The 26,637-nt window shown below is 36.4% G+C and overlaps 6 protein-coding genes and 1 pseudogene across 10 annotated transcripts; 4 read left to right on the top strand and 3 right to left on the bottom strand.

The window, feature by feature from the left end:
• The first annotated feature begins 382 nt into the window (after window positions 1–382).
• On the top strand, window positions 383–1,312 carry LOC116135300 (protein SRG1-like). Its single transcript, XM_031421008.1, has 3 exons — window positions 383–591; window positions 660–984; window positions 1,067–1,312. The coding sequence occupies exons 1-3, from the start codon at window positions 383–385 to the stop codon at window positions 1,310–1,312; spliced, it is 780 nt and encodes a 259-aa protein (XP_031276868.1).
• A 365-nt stretch (window positions 1,313–1,677) lies between these two features.
• On the bottom strand, window positions 1,678–4,657 carry LOC116135342 (hsp70 nucleotide exchange factor FES1-like). Its single transcript, XM_031421040.1, has 7 exons — window positions 4,627–4,657; window positions 4,408–4,522; window positions 4,174–4,316; window positions 4,024–4,074; window positions 2,871–3,092; window positions 2,636–2,738; window positions 1,678–2,419 (listed from the first exon to the last, which is right to left on the bottom strand). Exons 2-7 carry the CDS (start codon window positions 4,491–4,493, stop codon window positions 1,825–1,827), a joined length of 1,200 nt encoding a protein of 399 aa, XP_031276900.1. The 5' UTR covers window positions 4,494–4,522; window positions 4,627–4,657; the 3' UTR covers window positions 1,678–1,824.
• A 2,889-nt stretch (window positions 4,658–7,546) lies between these two features.
• LOC116135299 lies at window positions 7,547–9,905 on the bottom strand (annotated as a pseudogene).
• A 1,371-nt stretch (window positions 9,906–11,276) lies between these two features.
• On the top strand, window positions 11,277–12,615 carry LOC116135298 (protein SRG1-like). Its single transcript, XM_031421007.1, has 4 exons — window positions 11,277–11,552; window positions 11,647–11,894; window positions 11,963–12,287; window positions 12,370–12,615. Exons 1-4 carry the CDS (start codon window positions 11,277–11,279, stop codon window positions 12,613–12,615), a joined length of 1,095 nt encoding a protein of 364 aa, XP_031276867.1.
• A 365-nt stretch (window positions 12,616–12,980) lies between these two features.
• Window positions 12,981–15,960, bottom strand: LOC116135341 (hsp70 nucleotide exchange factor FES1-like). The gene is made up of 7 exons (XM_031421039.1): window positions 15,930–15,960; window positions 15,711–15,825; window positions 15,477–15,619; window positions 15,327–15,377; window positions 14,174–14,395; window positions 13,939–14,041; window positions 12,981–13,722 (listed from the first exon to the last, which is right to left on the bottom strand). Exons 2-7 carry the CDS (start codon window positions 15,794–15,796, stop codon window positions 13,128–13,130), a joined length of 1,200 nt encoding a protein of 399 aa, XP_031276899.1. The 5' UTR covers window positions 15,797–15,825; window positions 15,930–15,960; the 3' UTR covers window positions 12,981–13,127.
• Window positions 15,961–22,352: 6,392 nt separating this feature from the next.
• On the top strand, window positions 22,353–25,503 carry LOC116135284 (E3 ubiquitin-protein ligase RDUF2-like). 5 transcript variants are annotated; one of them, XR_004128868.1, is made up of 3 exons: window positions 22,353–23,520; window positions 24,555–24,731; window positions 25,284–25,503. XR_004128868.1 is itself a non-coding variant. In XM_031420991.1 (3 exons), the coding sequence occupies exons 1-2, from the start codon at window positions 22,532–22,534 to the stop codon at window positions 24,586–24,588; spliced, it is 1,023 nt and encodes a 340-aa protein (XP_031276851.1). In that variant the 5' UTR covers window positions 22,353–22,531; the 3' UTR covers window positions 24,589–24,599; window positions 25,284–25,498. The 5 variants fall into 5 exon arrangements, 4 of the variants coding, with proteins under 4 accessions (XP_031276851.1, XP_031276850.1, XP_031276853.1 ...); XM_031420991.1 differs by having other exon boundaries at window positions 24,555–24,599; window positions 25,284–25,498; XM_031420990.1 differs by lacking the exon at window positions 25,284–25,503 and having other exon boundaries at window positions 24,555–25,193.
• Window positions 25,504–25,856: 353 nt separating this feature from the next.
• LOC116135297 lies at window positions 25,857–26,631 on the top strand. The gene is made up of 2 exons (XM_031421006.1): window positions 25,857–26,122; window positions 26,332–26,631. The coding sequence occupies exons 1-2, from the start codon at window positions 25,857–25,859 to the stop codon at window positions 26,468–26,470; spliced, it is 405 nt and encodes a 134-aa protein (XP_031276866.1). The 3' UTR covers window positions 26,471–26,631.
• Window positions 26,632–26,637: the final 6 nt, after the last annotated feature.

Genomic DNA, 26,637 nt, shown 5'->3' with positions numbered 1-26,637 from the left:
GAGCCGAAAGGTGTATCTGTCATGGCTCTGATACCATGTTGAGAGTTGCGTGAAAACAGTATAAAGAAAATGGAAACTGCAGAAAGCTGAAAATGGAAACTGCAGAAAGCTGAAAATGGAATGACACAAATTGTATTTCTTTTCTTCATGTTTTGTATACAGTGGCATGCAGATATTTACAGATAAAAAAAGAATAACAATAGCTAGCAAACATATAACAGAGAAAGGAATAATAACAGCTGGCAAATATATAACAAATTGGACTCAACAAATGCAACAGAATGGCCTCATCGTCTTCACGTGACTGCTGCGTTTTTATCAGGTGGAACCGTGGCTATTGTAGGTCCAACTGCATCCTCTAATCTTAACATTGTTGCAAAATATGAAAGATGCTGCAGCGGAGTTTTTCGCGCTTCCATTAGAAGAGAGGAAAAAATATAAAGTGGCCTCCAATGACATACAAGGATACGGGCAAGCGAATGTAGTCTCCGAAGATCAGATACTGGACTGGTCAGATGCACTGATGCTAATTGTTTATCCTTCTCACTATCGGAAGCTCAACTTCTGGCCACGCACACCCAAGGGATTTAAGTAAGTCTATTCATTCAAGTACATATAATTAATGGTCATCTCATAACTAAAATGTTGCATTAATGCAGAGAGATAATTGAATCATTTTCCAATGGAGTCAAAGAAGTTGGAGAGGAGCTCCTGCGTTCATTTTCTAGAATCATGGGTATGGATAAGGATGCTCTTCTAGGCCTGCACAAACAAGGGGCACAGGGAATGCGTGTGAATTATTATCCCACGTGCAGTAGGCGAGACCTAGTTCTGGGGTTAAGTCCACACTCGGACTCAAGCACCATAACAATTCTTATGCAAGAAGATGATACAGAAGGGTTGCAGATCAAGCACAATGAAGAATGGGTTCCAGTTAAACCCGTTCAAGATGCTCTAGTGGTAAACGTTGGAGATGTTATTGAGGTACTCAGCCACTAACTTGGCAAGTTTGAGTTAGTCAAAATTCACTGAAACTAACTTTCTCTCCTCCACATTGTAATAACAGATTTGGAGTAATGGGAAGTACAAGAGTGTTGAACACAGAGCAGTGACAAACCAGAAGAAAGCAAGAATTTCTTATGCATCATTTATCATTCATCAAAACGATGTCGAGATCGAGCAGTTAGATCATCAAGTGGGTTCTCAAAAGTTGATGTACCAGAAAGTCAGGTATGGAGATTATCTAAGGAGCTCCATGAAAAGAAAAATGGATGGAAAGGCACATACCGAGATGGCAAAGATTACAACTTAGTATGCATTCCTAAATCCCAACCTCAGAGAAGGGTTGATATCCAACCACAAAGTGGAATGTAACGCTCAAAAATGCCACTTCTTCATCTTCGTCCTGTTGCTCTGTTTCAACCCCAAATTTATAAGTACAGTGCTCTCTTTCTTAATTTTCGTGACCCAGAAGTTGGATCTGTTGAGAAATTTAGAACCGTACGTAAAATACTTCACGAGCAACAAACCTACATTTCACGCTATACAGGGAAGCATAAAATTTGGACCCTTGAGCTAAATAGAATACAATTCCATCGCCAAAGGGAGGTCTTTTTTAATCACCCAACACTACCTCCAACATAACCATGATGTGCGATAAAAAGATTGCCAAGACAATAAAGAAACAAAATTTATCATATACTGACAGTTAGCTAACGATTTTTTTTCTTGGTTTCTTTGAAAACAAAAAACAAAAAATGTACATTTATTTTATAACAATACAACTGCCTGAGCTACATTACGGTTTTATCAATGGAAAATCATCTATCGACCAGAATCTGCTTCACCGCTTGGGGGTCCTTGATTATTTGCTGCTTCACCAGTTGAGGGTCCTTGATTATTTGTAGCCGATGAAGGACCCACTCCTAACAGCAGGGGAGCTTCCTTCTTTTTGGTACTGGACTTAGTATTGGCATCAGAATTTGCAGCCCAAGCTCTAAGGGGAGGCTCAAAATGCTGACTGGCAACATCAGGTGGAGGAGCATCTTCCCCAGGAAGAACAAGAAGTCCCTTCTCTCGAAGAGAAGATGGTTCCCTGTAGCAGGTATTCCAGAGGGAGTCTATAAGCTGCCTTTCCTCCCTAGCAGCACCTAGATCTTCGGCTGACATTAAGCTGATGCCTTTAATCCGATCTTCGAGCAGTTGCTTTAATTTCTCATCTTCTTCACCCAGTTTACCAGTGCTCCCATCTGGCTTCTCACGAGCAAGCTCAAGAAGGCCCCGAAGAGCAGCTTCACGTGTATCTCCATCTTCACTGGAGGCAAGGTGCATCATTATGCGGGGAAATCCTAGCTCACTTACCACATTGCAATCTGAACTATTCTCATGCAGCAGATACTGAATCAAGTTCAGAGCTTTCCTGGAAATGATTAATTTTGTTAGAAAACTAAGTCAACAAGCTAACTTGATAAATAACAAATAGCAGTCAGCCATATGAGCATGTCAACTATTTTTCAAGTAGACTTCAGTTAATCTGCCATCTCAGTTCTTCTAAGTTACAAACCCCTCTAAATTCAAACTACAGAAATTATTTCAAAGTGAAAAAGAAACAAGCCCAAACTTCTCCAAGAATTACCTTTGAAACCTAACATTCTCAGATCCCAAAGCATCTCTCAAGCCAGCATAACCATTCGCAAGACGAAAAGCCGTAATACCAGGCTTGTTGTGCCGGATTAAAGCTGAAAAGCCAACCAAACAAATATCAGATCAAAATCCTATCAAGCCACGGATGACAGGGCAGAAACTAATACAAAATATCTGATAATAATGAAAATTACCCAAAGAGATTATTGAACAAGAACTTTACTTACAGGATATGGCACCAAGTGCTTTGGTTCGAACAGTCATATCAGGGTCCGATGTAAAATTAGAGAGAAGAGGTTCTAATCCATTTGCTTCTATAACCAGTTGTTGACTTCGTGGATTGTTCTGCACAATGGTGGTAACCACGTCTGCAGCTTTTGCTCGAATGTTGGCATGTGAGTTCTTTAAATAACTCAGGAGAGGAGTTAACCCACCAATTGAATTAAGATCTGTCTCATAATCAGAAATGATTAGTACTATTTCCGTAAAGCATTAAAGGAACAAAATTACTGAGCAACTCCACAGAAGGCTAGACCAATATATGATAAACAAGTCAGAAAAAGGAGGGGGAGGAGGTAAAAATGTGAGACACCAAAAATTCATTTATTTAGAGTAACTTCAGTCTTTATCTATATCTCATTTCCATGCTTGATTCTTTAAGGTGAATATTGTTATATAACAAATTCAAAAGCATTACATCTGACTTCCAAACCGTGTACAAAAAGAATTCAAACAGAATCACCCTTGCAAAATGATCATAGTGGAAGCAAAATCCATAAACCATAAAAGACAAGGGAATGTGCGCACTTAGTGTAAAGTGAATTATATCACAAAATTCCAAATATCTCTGAAATAGCTTTATTCAAAACCAATCCAGCCAGTGTTTGATCCAATTTTTTCCTTTTCAGATATCAAAAAATTGATTTAAAACTTTTGTTTCTGCTCAAAAGTCCGTTTGGCAATTGTGTTTTTCTTTTGAGATAATAATACTCACAAATATCCAACTAAAAACCTAAAATCGAACTAATATAACCCCACTAAAGAGTTAAGAGAGTAACGTTAGAAACAAACATATATAGCTACTACTATTCAAACAACCAAAAATGTAGCTTTTACAGGCAACAAATACTTTATTCATATAATTTGCTGTTTGCTTCTAGAAAAGTACTAATAATGTAATATATCCAACTACAATGGATACATTTCCTGTCATAGGAAAATGCAACTTCCCTAAGTGATAAAAGATACTTCATATTGGCCTAGGCGTGCACATAACTACGAGTAATTTGGATATAGCATTGGATTGACAATTGTAACAATTGAAATGCAAACCCAAAATTCAAAATATAACCCTACTCATAAAATAGCATAAGCACATACCATTAGCCATGTCAATGGACTCCACATGCTCTTGTAGTTCATCCAACAAATCTGCGACCATATACATTACCATTAGCCATGTCAATACATAAACATTTAATTAAACTAAGAAAACTTAAAAAATAATAATAATAGATACTATGAAATTACCTTCAATATCTTTCGGAGTAACTCCTTGAGCCTCCAAAACTTGCTCAGGAGTTTGCATGACAAGAGTTATCTCTTTCATGCGCTGAATTACATCCACGGTCTGCGCTTGCATCGCTTCCATAAACCATCTTCGATCTTCGTCACTAACCGACATAAACCAATCCATTAATTAACCTTAATTTAAGGTCCATAAACCAAAAGCACTTCAAATAATAAAAGAACTGTAGTTGGTACCTCAAATTGCGTTGTGAACGAGTGCCGTCAGAGTTCGCGATGCTCCACTTAAGTAATCCGTCCCAATTGGGTCCGTTATTGGCCATTTTTTTCCAAATAAAACCCTAGTTTAACCCTATTAATAAACCAGCAGAATCGTGTGTGTTAATACAAAATTTCATAATGAAGTTCAGAATGGGAGAGACTCTTCGATATAAATAGCACTATAGCGGCACGTACCGACAAGCTGGGGATAGTGGAGAGTGGAGACGATTCCAGACACTGCCAGACACCATAGTTTTATATGGACCAGTCTGACTTAAGCCCAATATTTTAATGGGCCAGAAGTTGAGCCCATAAAAATAAATGCCTATACAAGACTTTAATAAATAAAAGAAAAATAATGAAATTAACCATATCTTGAGGTGTAAGCGAAAATAATCACCTCTTCATTGTTTACCAAAATACCCTTCATATGTCGGTCTTATACTTCCCTCCTTACAGCACATCTTCTTCTAGATGTATGTATTTGTATATATCTAAAGAATGGGAGAAGATGAAGCATTTCTAGAAGAAGATGTTAATACAATCTCTTATTGTATTTTATTAACACTATTAGACGAAAATTGCTTATTAATTAGATAAAATCCAATCTTGTATACATATAGTTAATTTGATGCATAAATCATGAATCACATGATACTTAAAAAGGAATTAATTCAAATCAACTCAGCTGATTAAATTTATTAATAAATAATAAGTTTTTAATTTTTTTTTTCAAACTTACTACTAAGGATTTTATACAACTATCTCCATATTTGACAACGGTTTGTGTTTGAAATAGTTTCGTGTCGTGTTAAATTTTCTTAAACTAAATCTAACCTATTAGCTTATCAAGTCTAAATGTAAAAACCTGAACCCCCACACAATTTTTAACATGTTACCCAAACCTAACCCGTTAAAGCTGTTACTAATTTTTTTTATTTTATCGAACATTGAAATATTATATTGTATAGACTAAAAATTGTATTGGGATTGACGAAATCTAATAACGAAATAAACATATTACAGCCCAAGGCCTTAACCCAATTTCGGTTGGACCTACGCTTAAATCTACCTTATGAAGTGTCCATTCTATGAGTTGGGCTACCCTATAAGTTAAGTTTAATCGGGTTCTAGCCCATTAACCCATAGCATTTCATAAAAAGGAAACAGGATCCTATTCGTTGTCCAAATCCACCAAGATCCTGAACCTACTAGAATTGGAAGATCCTAGTTTGATAAAGGTAAGCTAGTCTCAAGACTTCCTTCCTAATTAGAACTCTTATGCCAAATATGACTTAGAGTCTTACTAGAATTCCAACCTTCTTGGTTCACCATATAAACATGGGCAAATCTTCTCATTATTCATTTAGAAATACCCCATAGCACCTAGCTCTCAAAGTTCTTGCTCCCAAGAATTGTTACATTATTCCGGTAATCCTCTTCGCTCTCAGCCCTCACTAAAATACCTTCAACCTTGCTAACTTGAGCGTTAGAGTACTTACGGTAGACACCACACCGATGTCACCTGGTGTCTACCCAAGGCTTCACACTCTGTGCAGGTCCATCAAATTGTTAGTGGCTCATTCTTCCTTCTGAATCAACTGTAGATTTTACCGTCTGCATATATCATTGAGCTCTTATAGATAATTTTATATTACAACTAAACTATGTACATAAATGAGTAATGCTACAGACACCGAAATTTTGCACTGAATGATGTGTCACGTAGCATATTAACAAATATTCCGTGAATGAACGGTCATCCATCAAATATGGACGACCGTTCGTGATTATTGGACGACCGTTCATTTTAAATGGACTCCCGTCCATGTAATATGGATGAGAGTCCATTTACTATGGACAGGCGTCCACCTAGAATGGACACCCGTCCATTGTTTAAAATAAAAAAAAAATTAAAACAAAAATCATAGACACCCGTCCATATATTATATGGACAGGCGTCCATATTCAATTGACGGACACCTCTTTTATATGGATGTCTGTCTATTGTTTAATTTAAAAATTTTTACACATAACATTTGAGTCTGAATCAAGATCCAAAAAGTAAATGTCGCTATTTTTCATTAAATTTGTTGTCTATATTCAAAGTAATTGGACAAGTGTCATAAGAATATGACCAAAACTATGCATTGCTTTCATGCTTTTTATTCTTATTAGATCCACCCAATATGCTTTTATTGTTGTTACAATTTTGTTGAGACTATGAAATTTTTTAATTTAAACAATGGACGGGTGTCCATCTAATATGGACACCCGTCCATTGTGATTTTTGTGTAATTTTTTTTTTTTAATTTAAACAATGGACGGGCATCCATCTAATAGGGACGCTCGTCCATTCAGTAGGGATGCCCGTCCATAAAGTATGAATGCTTGTTCATGATTTTTTTTTTTCTCAATTTAAACTATGGACGGGAGTCCATTTAAATTGAACGGCTATCCAATAATCATGGACGTCTGTCTATATTTGATGGACGACCGTTTATTTACAGAATATTTGTTAATATGCTACGTGGCTGTGTGACACGTCATTCAGTGTAAGTCTTCGGTGTCTGTAACATTATTGGTACATAAATACACATATATTGAAATGCATAAAAAAAATCTATGATCATATAATCCGAAAATACAAGTAAAGTATATCAAAGTTCACCTGGTCTAAATTTGATGATGACTAACAAGTTTTGAGTAACTATAAAACATTTTTTCTTTTTGGTTCAATGATATAGAAATTAGCAAGCATCTTATATCAATTAGGTTAAAATTAATCAAAATATCACATATTATATGTTGTACTTTTTTAAATATTTTGTTACTAAAATTAATGATATATTTAATTAAAAAGTTAAACGGGTTAATTTAATAATTTATTATTACTAAATCCGAACATGATCCATTATGAAATATGTTACTAATGGGTGATCTGATGATAAACCGAACCATAAAATTAAATCTGCTTTTAACATATGGGTTTGTGTTGTATTATTGAATCATATCTAGTTTTGGCAGCCCTATCACCAGGGAGATTCATGCTAATCAAGTTTAGAATTTTTTTTCTTGTGATTGGGGATGTTTAAAGGGTCCTTGATTATTGCTGTCACCAGTTGAGGGTCCTGATTATTTGTAGCCGATGAAGGACCCTCCTAACAGCAGGGGAGCTTCCTTCTTTTTGGTACTGGATTAGTATTGGCATCAGATTTGCAGCCCAAGCTCTAAGGGGAGGCTCAAAATGTGACTGGCAACATCAGGTGGAGGTGCATCTTCCCCAGGAAGAACAAGAAGTCCCTTCTCTCGAAGAGAAGATGGTTCCCTGTAGCAGGTATTCCAGAGGGAGTATAAGCTGCCTTTCCCCCTAGCAGCACCTAGATCTTCGGCTGACATTAAGCTGATGCCTTTAACGATCTTCGAGCAGTTGCTTTAATTTCTCATCTTCTTCACCCAGTACCAGTGCTCCATTGGCTTCTCACGAGCAAGCTCAAGAAGGCCCCGAAGAGCAGTTCACGGGTATCTCCATCTTCACTGGAGGCAAGGTGCATCATTATGCGGGGAAATCCTAGCTCACTTACCACATTGCAATCTGAACTATTCTCCTGCAGCAGATACTGAATCAAGTTCAGAGCTTTCCTGGAAATGATTAATTTTGTTAGAAAACTAAGTCAACAAGTAACTTGATAAATAACAAATAGCAGTGCAGCCATATGAGCATGTCAACTATTTTTCAAGTAGACTTCAGTTAATCTGCCATCTCAGTTCTTCTAAGTTACAAACCCCTCTAAATTCAAACTACAGAAATTATTCCAAGTGAAAAAGAAACAAGCCCAAACTTCTCGAGATTACCTTTGAAACCTAACATTCTCAGATCCCAAAGCATCTCTCAAGCCAGCAAACCATTCGCAAGACGAAAAGCCTAATACCAGGCTTGTTGTGCCGGATTAAAGTGAAAAGCCAACCAAACAAATATCAGATCAAAATCCTATCAAGCCGCGGATGACAGGGCAGAAACTAATACAAAATATCTGATAATAATGAAAATTACCAAAGAGATTATTGAACAAGAACTTTACTTACAGGATATGGCACCAGTGCTTTGGTTCGAACAGTCATATCAGGTCTGATGTAAAATTAGGAGAAGAGGTTCTAATCCATTGCTTCTAAAACCAGTTGTTGATTCGTGGATTGTTCTGCACAATGGTGGTAACCACGTCTGCAGCTTTTGCTCGAAGTTGGCATGTGAGTTCTTTAAATAACCCAGGAGAGGAGTTAACCACCAATTGAATTAAGATCTGTCTCATAATCAGAAATGATTAGTACTTTCCGTAAAGCATTAAAGGAACAAAATACTGAGCAACTCACAGAAGGTAGACAATATATGATAAAACAAGTCAGAAAAAGGAGGGGGAGGAGGTAAAAATGTGAGACACCAAAAATTCATTTATTTAGAGTAACTTCAGTCTTATCTATATCTCATTTCCATGCTTGATTCTTTAAGGTGGAATATTGTTATATAACAAATTCAAAAAGTACATCTACTTCCAAACCGTGTACAAAAAGAATTCAAACAGAACACCCTTGCAAAAGATCATAGTGGAAGCAAAATCCATAAACCATAAAAGACAAGGGAATGTGCGCACTTAGTGTAAAGTGAATTATATCACAAAATTCCAAATATCTCTGAATAGCTTATTCAAAACCAATCCAGCCAGTGTTTGATCCAATTTTTTCCTTTTCAGATATAAAAAATGATTTAAAACTTTTGTTTCTGCTCAAAAGTCCGTTTGGCAATTGTGTTTTTTTGGATAATAATACTCACAAATATCCAACTAAAAACCTAAAATCGAACTAATATAACACACTAAAGGTTAAGAGAGAACGTTAGAAACAAACATATATAGCTACTACTGATTCAAACAACCAAAATGTAGCTTTTACAGGCAACAAATACTTTATTCATATAATGTTCGTTTGCTTCTAGGAAAGTACTAATAATGAATATATCCAAACAATGGATACATTTCCTGTCCTAGGAAAATGCAACTCCCTAGTGATAAAGATACTTCATATTGGCCAGGCGTGACATAATACGAGTAATTTGGATATAGTATTGGATTGACAATTGTAAAATTGAAATGCAAACCCAAAATTCAAATAAACCCTACTCATAAAATAGCATAAGCACATACCATTAGCCATGTCAATGGACTCCACATGCTCTTGTAGGTCATCCAACAAATCTGCGACCATAACATACATTACAGTCAATACATAAACATTTAATAAACTAAGAAAACTTAAAAATAATAATAATAGATACTATGAAATTACCTTCAATATCTTTCGGAGTAACTCCTTGAGCCTCCAAAACTTGCTCAGGAGTTTGCATGACAAGAGTTACTCTTTTTGCGCTGAATTACCTCCACGGTCTGCGCTTGCATCGCTTCCATAAACATCTTCGATCTTCGTCACTAACCGACATAAACCAATCCATTAATAACCTTAATTTAAGGTCCATAAACCAAAAGCACTTCAAATAATAAAGAACTGTAGTTGGTACCTCAAATTGCGTTGTGAACGGTGCCGTCAGAGTTCGCGATGCTCCACTTAAGTAATCCGTCCAATTGGGTCCGTATTGGCCATTTTTTTCCAAATAAAAACCTAGTTTAACCCTATTAATAAACCAGCAGAATCGTGTGTGTTAATACAAAATTTCAAATGAAGTTCAGAATGGGAGAGACTCTTCATATAAATAGCACTATAGCGGGCACGTACCGACAATGGGGAGTAGTGGAGGGTGGAGACGATTCCAGACACTGCCAGAACACCCAGTTTTTATGGACCAGTCTGAATAAGCCCAATATTTTAATGGGCCAGAAGTTAAGCCCATAAAAATAAATGCCTATACAAGACTTTAATATAAAAGAAAAATAATGAATTAACCATATCTTGAGGTGTAAGCGAAAAAATCACCTCTTCATTGTTTACCAAAAACCCTTCAATGTCGGTCTCATACTTCCCCTTACAGCACATATCTTCTGATGTATGTATTTGTAATATCTACAGAATGGGAGAAGATGAAGCATTTCTAGAAGAAGATGTTAATACAATCTTTATTGTATTTATTAAACACTATTAGACGAAAATTTGCTTATTATTAGATAAAATCCAATCTTATATACATAGTAATTTGATGCATTAAATCAGTTAATACATGTCAGTTATTCCAGAGGGAGTCTACGAATTGCCTTTATTTCGTGGTTGCTTCTTTTTTCAGCTTCTTCACCTAATTTACCAATCCCATCTGAACCTTTCATTTTCTAAAGGGATCATGTCCCGAGGCTCCAGTTAGATGTGGCTGAATGCTTGTCTGAACCAAGTTGATGACCTGATCAAATTCCAACAGCACTGAGAATGACGAACGGACAACCAAGGGTGATGGAAGAAGTCTTTTTACTTGTACAGATATGTCAAACTACACACTAATCACAAGAATCAAAGGGATAATTCTAGATAAATTCCAAAATACTAAACTAAGGCAACATACAAAGCTTTTTTACTTGGACAATGAGTTAGCATGGTTGCAGGACACTCCACTGAGACAATTCACCAAGTAAAACGAAGATACAGTGTATCCAAAAACCAGATTAAGCAGGAAGAAAGTTCCAAATAATCTACCTTAAAAGAATCCTTAGTTGAGGGAATAGCAAAGATTCCTTTGGCTAACATCCAAGAGCTTTGTCACGGGTCACCATAGCACTGGCTATATGTACTTAAGATCATCTGCTGGCAGTTCAATATGCAAGTAAGAGAACCAACAATCTAATAGAAAAAACATGGGTTCAAACTCTGATGAGATCATCACAGAAAATATGGATGCCCCCACGTATGCACCATCTCTGCCGGTACCAAATGTTCAGGAAATGGTGAGGAAGGAACCTTTGCAGGTTCCTGGAAGATACATAAGAAACCAAGAAGAAAGACTCCAAATGGACGATATGTCTCATCTTTCTTCCCCGATTCCTGTCATTGATTTGTCACTGCTCTCAACAGGAGACGTGGAGGAGCTGAACAAACTGGATCTTGCTTGCAAAGAGTGGGGCTTCTTTCAGGTATATAAGAAATACAAAGTTGATCTGACAATCCATACCACCTTGCCATTTGATCCCATCAAAGACTACATTGAATCCCTTAAACTTTTTGCAGGTGGTGAATCATGGAGTGGCGAAAGAAGTGTTGCAAAATATGAAAGATGCTGCAGCGGAGTTTTTCGCGCTTCCATTAGAAGAGAGGAAAAAATATAAAGTGGCCTCCAATGACATACAAGGATACGGGCAAGCGTATGTAGTCTCCGAAGATCAGATACTGGACTGGTCAGATGCACTGATGCTAATTGTTTATCCTTCTCACTATCGGAAGCTCAACTTCTGGCCACGCACACCCAAGGGATTTAAGTAAGTCTATTCATTCAAGTACATATAATTAATGGTCATCTCATAACTAAAATGTTGCATTAATGCAGAGAGATAATTGAATCATTTTCCAATGGAGTCAAAGAAGTTGGAGAGGAGCTCCTGCGTTCATTTTCTAGAATCATGGGTATGGATAAGGATGCTCTTCTAGGCCTGCACAAACAAGGGGCACAGGGAATGCGTGTGAATTATTATCCCACGTGCAGTAGGCGAGACCTAGTTCTGGGGTTAAGTCCACACTCGGACTCAAGCACCATAACAATTCTTATGCAAGAAGATGATACAGAAGGGTTGCAGATCAAGCACAATGAAGAATGGGTTCCAGTTAAACCCGTTCAAGATGCTCTAGTGGTAAACGTTGGAGATGTTATTGAGGTACTCAGCCACTAACTTGGCAAGTTTGAGTTAGTCAAAATTCACTGAAACTAACTTTCTCTCCTCCACATTGTAATAACAGATTTGGAGTAATGGGAAGTACAAGAGTGTTGAACACAGAGCAGTGACAAACCAGAAGAAAGCAAGAATTTCTTATGCATCATTTATCATTCATCAAAACGATGTCGAGATCGAGCAGTTAGATCATCAAGTGGGTTCTCAAAAGTTGATGTACCAGAAAGTCAGGTATGGAGATTATCTAAGGAGCTCCATGAAAAGAAAAATGGATGGAAAGGCACATACCGAGATGGCAAAGATTACAACTTAGTATGCATTCCTAAATCCCAACCTCAGAGAAGGGTTGATATCCAACCACAAAGTGGAATGTAACGCTCAAAAATGCCACTTCTTCATCTTCGTCCTGTTGCTCTGTTTCAACCCCAAATTTATAAGTACAGTGCTCTCTTTCTTAATTTTCGTGACCCAGAAGTTGGATCTGTTGAGAAATTTAGAACCGTACGTAAAATACTTCACGAGCAACAAACCTACATTTCACGCTATACAGGGAAGCATAAAATTTGGACCCTTGAGCTAAATAGAATACAATTCCATCGCCAAAGGGAGGTCTTTTTTAATCACCCAACACTACCTCCAACATAACCATGATGTGCGATAAAAAGATTGCCAAGACAATAAAGAAACAAAATTTATCATATACTGACAGTTAGCTAACGATTTTTTTTCTTGGTTTCTTTGAAAACAAAAAACAAAAAATGTACATTTATTTTATAACAATACAACTGCCTGAGCTACATTACGGTTTTATCAATGGAAAATCATCTATCGACCAGAATCTGCTTCACCGCTTGGGGGTCCTTGATTATTTGCTGCTTCACCAGTTGAGGGTCCTTGATTATTTGTAGCCGATGAAGGACCCACTCCTAACAGCAGGGGAGCTTCCTTCTTTTTGGTACTGGACTTAGTATTGGCATCAGAATTTGCAGCCCAAGCTCTAAGGGGAGGCTCAAAATGCTGACTGGCAACATCAGGTGGAGGAGCATCTTCCCCAGGAAGAACAAGAAGTCCCTTCTCTCGAAGAGAAGATGGTTCCCTGTAGCAGGTATTCCAGAGGGAGTCTATAAGCTGCCTTTCCTCCCTAGCAGCACCTAGATCTTCGGCTGACATTAAGCTGATGCCTTTAATCCGATCTTCGAGCAGTTGCTTTAATTTCTCATCTTCTTCACCCAGTTTACCAGTGCTCCCATCTGGCTTCTCACGAGCAAGCTCAAGAAGGCCCCGAAGAGCAGCTTCACGTGTATCTCCATCTTCACTGGAGGCAAGGTGCATCATTATGCGGGGAAATCCTAGCTCACTTACCACATTGCAATCTGAACTATTCTCATGCAGCAGATACTGAATCAAGTTCAGAGCTTTCCTGGAAATGATTAATTTTGTTAGAAAACTAAGTCAACAAGCTAACTTGATAAATAACAAATAGCAGTCAGCCATATGAGCATGTCAACTATTTTTCAAGTAGACTTCAGTTAATCTGCCATCTCAGTTCTTCTAAGTTACAAACCCCTCTAAATTCAAACTACAGAAATTATTTCAAAGTGAAAAAGAAACAAGCCCAAACTTCTCCAAGAATTACCTTTGAAACCTAACATTCTCAGATCCCAAAGCATCTCTCAAGCCAGCATAACCATTCGCAAGACGAAAAGCCGTAATACCAGGCTTGTTGTGCCGGATTAAAGCTGAAAAGCCAACCAAACAAATATCAGATCAAAATCCTATCAAGCCACGGATGACAGGGCAGAAACTAATACAAAATATCTGATAATAATGAAAATTACCCAAAGAGATTATTGAACAAGAACTTTACTTACAGGATATGGCACCAAGTGCTTTGGTTCGAACAGTCATATCAGGGTCCGATGTAAAATTAGAGAGAAGAGGTTCTAATCCATTTGCTTCTATAACCAGTTGTTGACTTCGTGGATTGTTCTGCACAATGGTGGTAACCACGTCTGCAGCTTTTGCTCGAATGTTGGCATGTGAGTTCTTTAAATAACTCAGGAGAGGAGTTAACCCACCAATTGAATTAAGATCTGTCTCATAATCAGAAATGATTAGTACTATTTCCGTAAAGCATTAAAGGAACAAAATTACTGAGCAACTCCACAGAAGGCTAGACCAATATATGATAAACAAGTCAGAAAAAGGAGGGGGAGGAGGTAAAAATGTGAGACACCAAAAATTCATTTATTTAGAGTAACTTCAGTCTTTATCTATATCTCATTTCCATGCTTGATTCTTTAAGGTGAATATTGTTATATAACAAATTCAAAAGCATTACATCTGACTTCCAAACCGTGTACAAAAAGAATTCAAACAGAATCACCCTTGCAAAATGATCATAGTGGAAGCAAAATCCATAAACCATAAAAGACAAGGGAATGTGCGCACTTAGTGTAAAGTGAATTATATCACAAAATTCCAAATATCTCTGAAATAGCTTTATTCAAAACCAATCCAGCCAGTGTTTGATCCAATTTTTTCCTTTTCAGATATCAAAAAATTGATTTAAAACTTTTGTTTCTGCTCAAAAGTCCGTTTGGCAATTGTGTTTTTCTTTTGAGATAATAATACTCACAAATATCCAACTAAAAACCTAAAATCGAACTAATATAACCCCACTAAAGAGTTAAGAGAGTAACGTTAGAAACAAACATATATAGCTACTACTATTCAAACAACCAAAAATGTAGCTTTTACAGGCAACAAATACTTTATTCATATAATTTGCTGTTTGCTTCTAGAAAAGTACTAATAATGTAATATATCCAACTACAATGGATACATTTCCTGTCATAGGAAAATGCAACTTCCCTAAGTGATAAAAGATACTTCATATTGGCCTAGGCGTGCACATAACTACGAGTAATTTGGATATAGCATTGGATTGACAATTGTAACAATTGAAATGCAAACCCAAAATTCAAAATATAACCCTACTCATAAAATAGCATAAGCACATACCATTAGCCATGTCAATGGACTCCACATGCTCTTGTAGTTCATCCAACAAATCTGCGACCATATACATTACCATTAGCCATGTCAATACATAAACATTTAATTAAACTAAGAAAACTTAAAAAATAATAATAATAGATACTATGAAATTACCTTCAATATCTTTCGGAGTAACTCCTTGAGCCTCCAAAACTTGCTCAGGAGTTTGCATGACAAGAGTTATCTCTTTCATGCGCTGAATTACATCCACGGTCTGCGCTTGCATCGCTTCCATAAACCATCTTCGATCTTCGTCACTAACCGACATAAACCAATCCATTAATTAACCTTAATTTAAGGTCCATAAACCAAAAGCACTTCAAATAATAAAAGAACTGTAGTTGGTACCTCAAATTGCGTTGTGAACGAGTGCCGTCAGAGTTCGCGATGCTCCACTTAAGTAATCCGTCCCAATTGGGTCCGTTATTGGCCATTTTTTTCCAAATAAAACCCTAGTTTAACCCTATTAATAAACCAGCAGAATCGTGTGTGTTAATACAAAATTTCATAATGAAGTTCAGAATGGGAGAGACTCTTCGATATAAATAGCACTATAGCGGCACGTACCGACAAGCTGGGGATAGTGGAGAGTGGAGACGATTCCAGACACTGCCAGACACCACAGTTTTATATGGACCAGTCTGAATTAAGCCCAATATTTTAATGGGCCAGAAGTTAAGCCCATAAAAATAAATGCCTATACAAGACTTTAATAAATAAAAGAAAAATAATGAAATTAACCATATCTTGAGGTGTAAGCGAAAATAATCACCTCTTCATTGTTTACCAAAATACCCTTCATATGTCGGTCTCATACTTCCCTCCTTACAGCACATCTTCTTCTAGATGTATGTATTTGTATATATCTACAGAATGGGAGAAGATGAAGCATTTCTAGAAGAAGATGTTAATACAATCTATTATTGTATTTTATTAAACACTATTAGACGAAAATTGCTTATTAATTAGATAAAATCCAATCTTATATACATATAGTTAATTTGATGCATAAATCATGAATCACATGATACTTAAAAAAGAATTAATTCAAATCAACTCAGCTGATTAAATTTATTAATAAATAATAAGTTTTTAAATTTTTTTTTTTCAAACTTAATACTAAGTATTTTATACAACTATCTCCATATTTGACAATGGTTTTTGTTTGAAATAGTTTCGTGTCGTGTCTTATTTATGTCGTGTTAAATTTTCTAAAACTGAATCTAACCTATTAGCTTATCAAGTCTAAATATAAAAACTTGAACCCAAACACTATTTTTAACATGTTACCCAAACCCAACCCGTTAAAGTTGTTACTATTTTTTTTTTTTTTTATTGAACATTGAAATATTATATTGTATAGACTGAAAATCGTATTGGGTCTAATGAGGTCTAATAACAAAATAAACATATTACGATCCAAGGCCTTAACCCAATTTTGGTTGAGCTTACGCTTAAATCTGCCTTGTGAAGTGTCCTATAGTTTAATCAGGTTCCAACCCATTAACCCATATCAGGTCATAAATAGGAAACAGAATCCTATTCGCTATCCAGTTCCACCAAGATCTTGAACCTACTAGAATTGGAAGATCCTAGTTTGGTAAAGGTAAGTCTCAAGACTTCCTTCCTAATTGGAACTCATCTGCCAAATATGACTTAGAGTCTTACTAGAATTCCAACCTTCTTGGTTCACTATATAAACAGGGGCAAACTCTCTCATTATTTATTTAGAAATAACCCATAGCACATAACTCTTAAAGTTCTTGCTCCCAAGAACTGCTGCATTATTCCGATAATTCTTTTCGCTCTCAGCCCTCACTAAAATATCTTCAACCTTGCTAACTTGAACGTTAGAGTACCTACGGTAGACACCACATCGATGTCACCTGGTGTCTACCCGAGCCTTCACGCTTTGTGTAGGTCCATCAGATTGTCAGTGGCTCATTCTTCCTTTCGAATTAACTTTAGATTTTACTGTCTGCATATATCATTGAGCTCTTATAGATAATTTTATATTACAACTAAACTATATACATAAATGAGTAATGCTACGAACACTGAAGACTTACACCGAATGATGTGTCATGTAGCCACATAGCATATTAACAATTATTTCGTGAATGAACGGTTGTCCATCAAATATGGACAGCTGTCCGTGATTATTGGACGGTCGTTCATTTTAAATGGACTCCTATCCATATAATATGGACAGGAGTCCATTTACTATGGACGGGCATCCACCTAGAATAGACGGCCGTCCATTGTTTAAGATAAAATAAAAAATTAAAACAAAAATCATAGATACTCGTCCATATATTATATGGACGGGCGTCCCTTTTATATGGACGTCTGTTTATTGTTTAATTTAAAAAAAATTTACACACAACATTTGAGTCTCAATCAAGATCAAAAAAGAAAATGTCCCTATCCTTCATTCAATTTGTTGTCTATATCAAAGTAATTGGACAAATGTCATAATAATATGACCAAAATTATCCATTGCTTTCATGCTTTTTATTCTTATTAGATCCACCCAATATGCTTTTATCGTAGTTACAATTTTGTTGAGACTGTGAAATTTTTTAATTTAAATTAACAATGGACGGGCGTCCATCTAATAGGGACACCTATCCATTGTGATTTTTGTGTAATTTTTTTTTAAATTTAAACAATGGACGCCTAGTAGGGACGTCCGTCCATTAAGTATGGACGCGCGTCCATGATTTTTTTTTTTAATTTTTTTTTCAATTTAAACTATGGACAGGAGTCCATTTAAATTGAACGGTTGTCCAATAATCATGGATGACCGTTTATTAGCGGAATATTTGTTAATATGCTACGTGGTTACCTGATACATCATTCGGTGTAAATCTTCAGTGTCCGTAGCATTATTGGTACATAAATACACATATATTGAAATGCATAAAAAAAATCTATAATCATATAATCCAAAAATACAAGTAAAGTATATCAAAGTTTACCTGGTCTAAATTTGATGATGACTAACAAATTTTGAGTACTATAAAACTTTTTTTCTTTTTGGTTCAATGATATAGAAATTAGCAAGTATCTTATATCAATTAGGTTAAAATTTTTAAAAATAATCAAAATATCACATATTATATGTTGTACTTTTTTAAATATTTTGTTACTAAACTTAATGATATATTTAATTAAAAAGTTAAACGGGTTGATTTAATCGTTTTTTATGACTAAATCTGAACACGATCCGTTATGAAATATGTTACTAATGGGTTGATCTGATGATACATCGAACCATAAAATTAAATCTGCTTTTAACATATGGGTTTGTGTTGTATTATTGAATCATATCCAGTTTTAGCAGCCCTATCGCCATGGAGATTCATGCTAATCAAGTTTAGAATTTTTTTTCTTATCATCGGGGATGTTTAAACCAATGTTTTGAAAACCGGACCGGACAATGACCCGTTCAAGGGTTCGGTTTTCGGTTTGACCGGTTGGATCGGTCGGTTGGACCGTAATTTATAAAAAAATTTTAGTCCCTGAAGGTTTGAAATTCATCAAAAACACCCCTAAATACTCCCTTAAGGTTTGAAATATATCTAAAACACCCCTGTCGGCGAAGATTCTGGTGAGTGGTGGCGGCAGTGACGATCGACGGCTAATCGAAGCTGGAATCTTGGGGCTTTTGATGTGTAGGTGTCGACGACTCTGATGGTGGTGCTAGGGAGTTCCATCGGCGTCGGGACTCGTCGGAATCAACAAAAGAAATCCGATGTTGCGTAAACTTTAGGTGGACGGCGATCGACGAAGGCTGGACGATGACGATTGAAAATGGATGGGTTTGGTCGTGGAGATGCCGTCCGTCGAATGGGGGTGTTTTCTCCGTCGAAAGATGCCGGAATCCGACGGGGTTTAGCTGCGAGTGGACCGCGATTCGGCAGTATTTCGACGGTCCAACCGCGGTCCAATCCGCTTTAAATCAAAATAACAGTTTTTTATATATACCGGACCAGATTTGCCGTCGGTTGCCTGTCGAACCGGTCCGACCAGACAGTCCAGTCCGGTTTTCAGAACATTGGTTTAAACTAGTTTGTGTACATTTCAACTAATATTTTGAAACCCTATAATTATCAGTTGGATAAGAGTCCTAGTAATTACCCCTATTAGTATCTGAAAGAACCCAAACTTAAGAACGCATGGGCTATGTTTGGTTCATTATTTTTTATCCATATTCCCAATCATATTTCCCAAATATTGTTTGACACATTATTCCAGAAATATTACTATATTTTTTTAATTACATTTAGACCCCTTAAGCTTATTAATTTCATTAAATACCCCTAGAAAAAAGTTTAAAAATTAACAAAAACACCCCTATCAACCCATACTTGCCAGATTCTGGCAACCACCGTCGGTGGTAGCCGAAATTTGTACAACGGCCTACCTACAGACCAGAAATGGTCGGAAGTTAGCCGATCTGGCCTTTTTTTGGCTAGATCCACAATAGATATGGCCGGAAAAGGCCAGATCTGGCCATCAACGACAACCAAATATTGGTCGTCGTTGATGGTCAACGACGGCCAAATATTGGCCATCGTTGACCGAAAACGATGGCTATATCTTTGGCCATCGTTGACAGCCAAAGATGGACTTCTTTTGACGCTTTTTGGAGGTTGACGACAATATTTGGTCGTAGATCTAATATTTTTCAGCTAGATCCGTGGTGGATCTGGTCGGAAAAGGCCTAAGCGATACGTTACGACATAGATCCGATCAGTTTATGTCGTAACAAAATTTTTCAGCCAGATTCCGGTAGTGGTGGCCGGAATCTGACATTGCAGGTGGTGGAGGTATTTTTATTATTTTATATATTAGGGTTTTTAATTAAATTAGTAAATTAAACGACTTTTTTATACTCTCTCATCTAACTATCAAATATTATTCCCAAAACCTTACTTAAAATAAAGAATCAAACGCACTAATAAAGTTTTCTTTTGCCCTTTTCGCTTTCACCATTCAGATTTACATAACGGTATTTAATCGGCCTTTGTCTTACGAATTCATTGAATACTTTAAACTTTAAAGTTTAAACTTAATACAAAATTAACTTCTATTTGACAAATTTAATGAATTATTAAATTTATACCTTCTGAAATGACTGATGAGACGCAAGAAAAGATGTGAGCGTTGGGTCCATTATTATTTCCCAATTCCCATAAAAACATTAGAAGAAAGAAGAAATTGGTAACCTGAACTTGTGGAGGACTTCATCAGAGTCAAGCATCAGACACCGTACACGTTTCTTCGCGTTAAATAAATCGCTTTCAGTCTGATCACATCAAATCAGTTAGACGCCGGCGCATTTTAGCAGGTACGCCTTCTAACGTTGGTGTTGAGTGATGGCCAGTTAACGAACCAATAATTTGATCTTCTGATTATTAAATTAAAAATAATAAGTTGATAGTGGGGGTGGAAAACGTGGAATATTCGCCTCCCTCACGTATTGATTTTGTTTGTCCATTAGTCGGTGTCGTTTTGCTCAATACAGCAAACAAAAGGGACGGTGATTTCTGTTTCAGTAAATTTTTTTTTAGAAAAACCTCGTTGCCGTGTTGTGCCATGCGCATGGATGGTTAAATCGGCGCACGTGGTAGTCAAGCTTAAGGATCTACGGCATCTTTGAAAGGATCTGAATATCTGGAACGTCAAAATCGGCAGACATGATGAATGATTGTCTCGTCAATTCACATCCGCGGCAGTAAACTTTAGGTGACCCATCGCTGACGGATTGAGAGAAATTTAAAAACAATTTGTTATTAGCATTTCAAATCAATCTATCTATTCAAATATATCAGTTAAAAATAAACGGTATTAAATTTATTATTTATTATTATTATTATATATCGAATGGATATTCGGAGGAAAGCTGATTAAAGTAAAATTTAAAATTTAAAATGAATTGAGTAGTTATAAAATTTAAAACTCTTCATTAAATAATTATTTATTTAAGTGATATAAGCTTATCGTTTAAATTAAGTGATATAAATTTATCTATAAGTTTATCTTTTAAGTTATATGTGTTAAATCGTTTAAAAGATTAAATTCATGATTATTTAATTTATTTCAAACTTGAGATGATGTTTTAATAGTTAACTTAATGTGTTCCAATTAGTTTATACGCATTTCAATTAATTTTTTGAATCTATTGAATATGATAAGTCCAATCTTTTAAATAAGTCACAAATGTGATATGTGGTCCTAAACTATTTCAACCTAAAACGTCAATAAATGAAGCAAACATTCTTGACTATCATACTAATCCCTTAAGATTAAGTTAATCAATTATCTTAAATTCATATCATGATCTAATTTTTCACCATATTTAACAAGTTTAATTATATCTAAATTTTATAGTACTTTCACTTGTACATTATTTATTATTGTTCTATATGTTGTTTCATATGATTACCTTTGTCCAAGTAATTTTATATTATATTATCCAAACTTTTTCCCACCATTTATTTTGCATAACAATTAACTAATGTTAATTTTACAGTAAAAATAAAGTTTGAAAAAACGTTTAAAATAAAATGGTTAAATTTAAAAAATGTTTAAAGGGCTAACCAATACTAAAAATATTTTTCTTACAATAAACGTTAAGAAAAAGTTTTATACAAAAATGTTTTTGGGTAATAAATACGAAATTCAAATTCAAAATCAAACATAATATTAAAATACTTTTGATTTATACGTTGAGTAGTTCAGGCGAGGGGGAATTTTACCGGACAGGCGGACAGTACTGTAATATTCCTTTTCTGGTACATTAGAGAAAAAAAATCTTTTATTTCAAATAGCTACCGGAACACTAACGCCGTCAATTATTTTTTTAAAAAGGTAAACAAAAAGCGTAAGTAGCACGTTTAGCTTAAATTACCTTAACCAATGACGCGCTTTCACCGTTGAGTCTTCCACGCGACGCTTTTAAAGTCTTCAATTCTGTTTTAACTTTACTCCTATATCTCCCTCCCTCTCTCTGCCGCTCAGTGAAATTAGGGTTCTTCAAATTACTGAATCTTTCTTCGATTATCTGAAAATCTCACCACATTTTAAGAACAATCGTTGTTTCTAATTGAAGAAAGGAGTTTTCTTTTAGAGCTTTGTTCCTCGAATTTATCTGTTTGTCGATGGCTTCAACGGGATCCTCGTACTGGTGCTATCGTTGCAGTCGGTTAAGCCGGATTCGGGGCCGGACGCAAGATACGATCGTCTGCCCTGATTGTGGCACTGGATTTATCGAGCAAATCGAAACGGGTTCCCAATCTCCTCCGCCGAGATTCATGGCCGCGTCCATGTACGTCGACGGATCACAGAATCAGGAACCTTTAACGAGCCCGAGGCTACGCAGAACCCGGAGAAACGGTGGAGATCGATCTCCTTTTAACCCCGTCATCGTCCTACGTGGACCTCAAACCCCTGATGGTGGAAATGACGAAAATGGTGCTGAGAGGGGAAATTTTGAGCTTTACTACGATGATGGATTAGGGTTGGGCCTTAGACCCTTACCCTCGAGCATGTCGGAGTTCTTGATGGGGTCAGGGTTTGACCGGATTCTTGACCAGTTATCACAGTTGGAAATTGACGGAGTTACACGGTTTGATAACCCTCCGGCCTCGAAAGCAGCGATCGAGTCAATGCCGGTGGTCAAAATCGTCGAGTGCCACGTGGCAAAAGACTCACATTGCGCGGTTTGTAAAGAGGCGTTCGAGCTTAATTCAGAGGCTCGTGAGATGCCATGTAAGCACATTTACCACTCCGATTGTATTCTTCCTTGGCTTTCAATTCGTAATTCGTGTCCTGTGTGTCGGCATGAATTGCCGAGGGAAGGTAATATCCGTAATTTGCGAGAATCCGGTAGGATTCGTGACGAAGACACGGTGGGGTTAACTATATGGAGATTGCCAGGTCGCGGTTTTGCTGTTGGGAGGTTTAGTGGCAATAGAGGAGCTGATGAAAGAGATTTTCCTGTTGTCTTCACTGAAATGGATGGTAGGTTTAACAATGCTGGTGGTGCCCCGAGAAGGATTTCCTGGGTGCCTAGTGGAAGGAGAGCTAGAGAGAGACGGGGATTTGGTCGTGCTTTTCGCAATTTCTTTTCGATTTTTGGGCGGATTAGGTATACGTTTTCACGTACTAGTGCTGACTTTGATAGTAGAAGTCCGTTTTATGATGTTATTTATGGTAGGAGAAACGCTTGGAATTTTGATGAACCCAGATGGTGAATCTAGTTTTGATTGTTTATGTAGGGTTTTGTTTTTTGTTGAATACTATGATCATCGTCGTCTTCCTCTTAACAAAAGAAACATTTTGTAAAGTGTATTAGTAAGTTGCTGTAAATAATGACGTTTAAGGAAGAGAAATGGGTTAATTATTCAGTTTATTCTGTGTCGAACAAAGAAAAAGAAAGAATTTTGAACTAGTAGGAGATAGTTTCACGCAGAAGAAGTAAGCTATGCTGTTAGAGTGGACACTTGAGAGTCATGATCTAGGTAGTGAGGTACCAATCATTATGTATAATTGTAATTGTTCATGGTTTTAATGCAATAGTTTTATGCTTGCTTCTTTCTCTCATGTAATTTTGTGGCAGCAGTTTATGGTATTTTTCTGCAGTTGTATATGTAAAATTTTGAATTAGTTCATGTATTGAATTTGTTTTACAAAATGCTTTTTTCAGTAACCGTGCATCCACTTGACTGCAGAATCAAAGGCAATTTAGTTTTATCTCCAAGGAAATCTTACAATGGGTTATTAATTTGAATGATCAGACAAGCAGCTAATAGATTTTATTTTATAATTGTGAATGTGTTTGTATCGGTGTTAGGTTTCAGGCTTAAAGTATTCCATTAACCGTTTTACTTGTACCAAGTTTTTGCTTAATTTCTTTCCCTTCATATTGTATTTGCATGGCAGTTTTTGTGCTCTTTCGTCTTCGGTACTTTATTTGAATTTTTAGTCATTGCATTTCATGTAACATGGTCTGTCTCTTTGTTCCACTGATCTTGTGTGGTTTTTTATTTTTTTTTCATTGTTGAATCAAAACGCCAATCGTTTCTTAAAAGTGGGTCTATAATGCTGGGGTTTTCTCTCATGTTCGAATTTATTGACCATGTGAATGGTTCTGCTGATTCCAGATTTTCCATATGTTAACAGAAGCTCACAGTTGGGAATGGGCCATGGCCATTAATGTGGATATAGGTAAACTGGCACATCTACTGCTGGATCATCTTGAATCTTGTTATTCAAAGTCAAAACGTTATTTTGTGCTAAGATATGGATATTGGGTCACAATGGATGATTTTGATTGAATAACTTGGTGCCCTTTACCTTGTAAGTGTTTATCAATTTCTTTCATGCTTTTGGGTGTCCATTATTTGAAATTTATTCCATTTTATGTGGCATATAGAGGTCTTATTAGTGAACTTAAATTTATTATCTTGAGGACATTTTTCTTTGGAAATTTGCTTTTTAATCATTAAGGCTTTTCATTCGTGGCAAAATTTTATTTTTATGTTTCTACCTAATTGAGAGAATATGTGAAGAGCTACAAAAATTATGGTGGCGTGACATTGTGATTCTTTTACACAGGTTGTTTATAACTTTGTGTTGAAATGTAAAACGGTTGCACTCTATTTTGCTTGAAATTCCAGCATTTTCCTCCAATTACAGATTCATGAAATGGCAAGAATACCGATTAATGATATGTGTAATGTCTTATTATTCAGAGCATGTTTCGCATCAGAAATAGGGGACGAATTATTCTATAACAAATTTAAAACTTGGACGTTTTATTAGTAGGAAGATACTAAATTACTGGGGTTGATGTTCCCCTACTGTAATTTTGTCCTGCTATTTGTAAATTTTAATCATATCTGTTTTCAGACTTGAGTTACTACAGGCTTAAAAAATTTCATTGTGATGGAAATTTCCATTTCACAAATTGTTACCCAACCGTTGCCAATGTTTATGCGCAGAGCTTACTATCAAGGGCATGTGGAAACTGGGAAGTATTAACACGATCAAAATTCAAGAAGGAATCTTCAAGAAGCCATGAAAAGGCTTGTGTATAAATATACAATAGATCAGATCTTTCTGTCCATGAATGGTAGCCAATGAATTTAACATAAATCACACATTTAGCAAAGGTTCCACACAATTTACTGGCTTACTCGGGCCATGTTTAGCAGTTATAATGAGACTGCATTGTGCTTCCCTTGATGGTTTCAGAATTTGCAACAACACTAAGGATAAATATCATATGGGAGTTGACAAACAAGCTGGGATTTTTCCGTTGTTTTCATTGGATCAGTAAAGTTCTCTGGACCACCCTTATCCACAATCTTGAGTTCTGACGTGGCCTTATCCATTATATGCGTCACCTTGACATTCAACAATTTCTGAAGCCAATTTAAACTTCTTCTTTCGAGTAAAACAATCAGAATTTGCATCACCAGAATGGCATCGATAGCGCCTCTTCAGAGTTTTTATACTATTACCAAGACAAGGAAGCATTTGGCCGTAGCAAGTAGCCCTTCTCTCACAGGCTTTTCTGCTCTACCAACACCAACTGGTAGGGTGTTGAAGAATAAAAAAAGATCATTGACGGTGGTTGCAGCCGTCGGAGACGTCTCAGCTGATGGCACCACCTACTTATTTATCGGTGCAGCCACTGTTGCCCTGCTCGGAACTGCCTTTCCAGTCCTCTTCTCCCGCAAGGACACGTAAGTCACCTCTTTCTCTCATATTGCCTATCGTAATCTCCTTTTTTTTTATTTGTTAATTCTCATTGCTTTAGCTATTAAAGCTCCCAATAAGTACATTTTAGATACTGATGAAGAAGACTCAAACGTTTTAAGTTCGAACATTTTGCTTTAAAGCCCCAGGGAAGAAAAATCATCTCTTTTTAACATACGTGAAAGGCTTGTTACAGCTGCCCTGAATGCGACGGAGCAGGTTTTGTTCGGAAATCAGGAGTTACCCTGAGGGCAAACGCTGCTCGAAAGGATGAGACTCAGATTGTCTGTGCTCGTTGCAGTGGCCTTGGAAAGCTCAATCAAATTGATAAATAAAAAATTACTGTGTTTTGTAATTTTGAACTTTAGCCCTGCTGTAATTTCAGTACCATGAAGTCCCGACACTGTTATACTGTAACTCCTACCTCAAATTTTCCTACGTTTATCACCATGATGATATATTTCTTCTTCTTTAATCTAATTTTACATTTGTAATATATTTG

This window comes from Pistacia vera, unplaced genomic scaffold, assembly GCF_008641045.1.
Source record: "Pistacia vera cultivar Batoury unplaced genomic scaffold, PisVer_v2 Contig298, whole genome shotgun sequence".
Taxonomy (NCBI): domain Eukaryota; kingdom Viridiplantae; phylum Streptophyta; class Magnoliopsida; order Sapindales; family Anacardiaceae; genus Pistacia; species Pistacia vera.
Note: the sequence above shows the minus strand (reverse complement) of the source record. Positions and strands in the feature narration are given on the sequence as shown.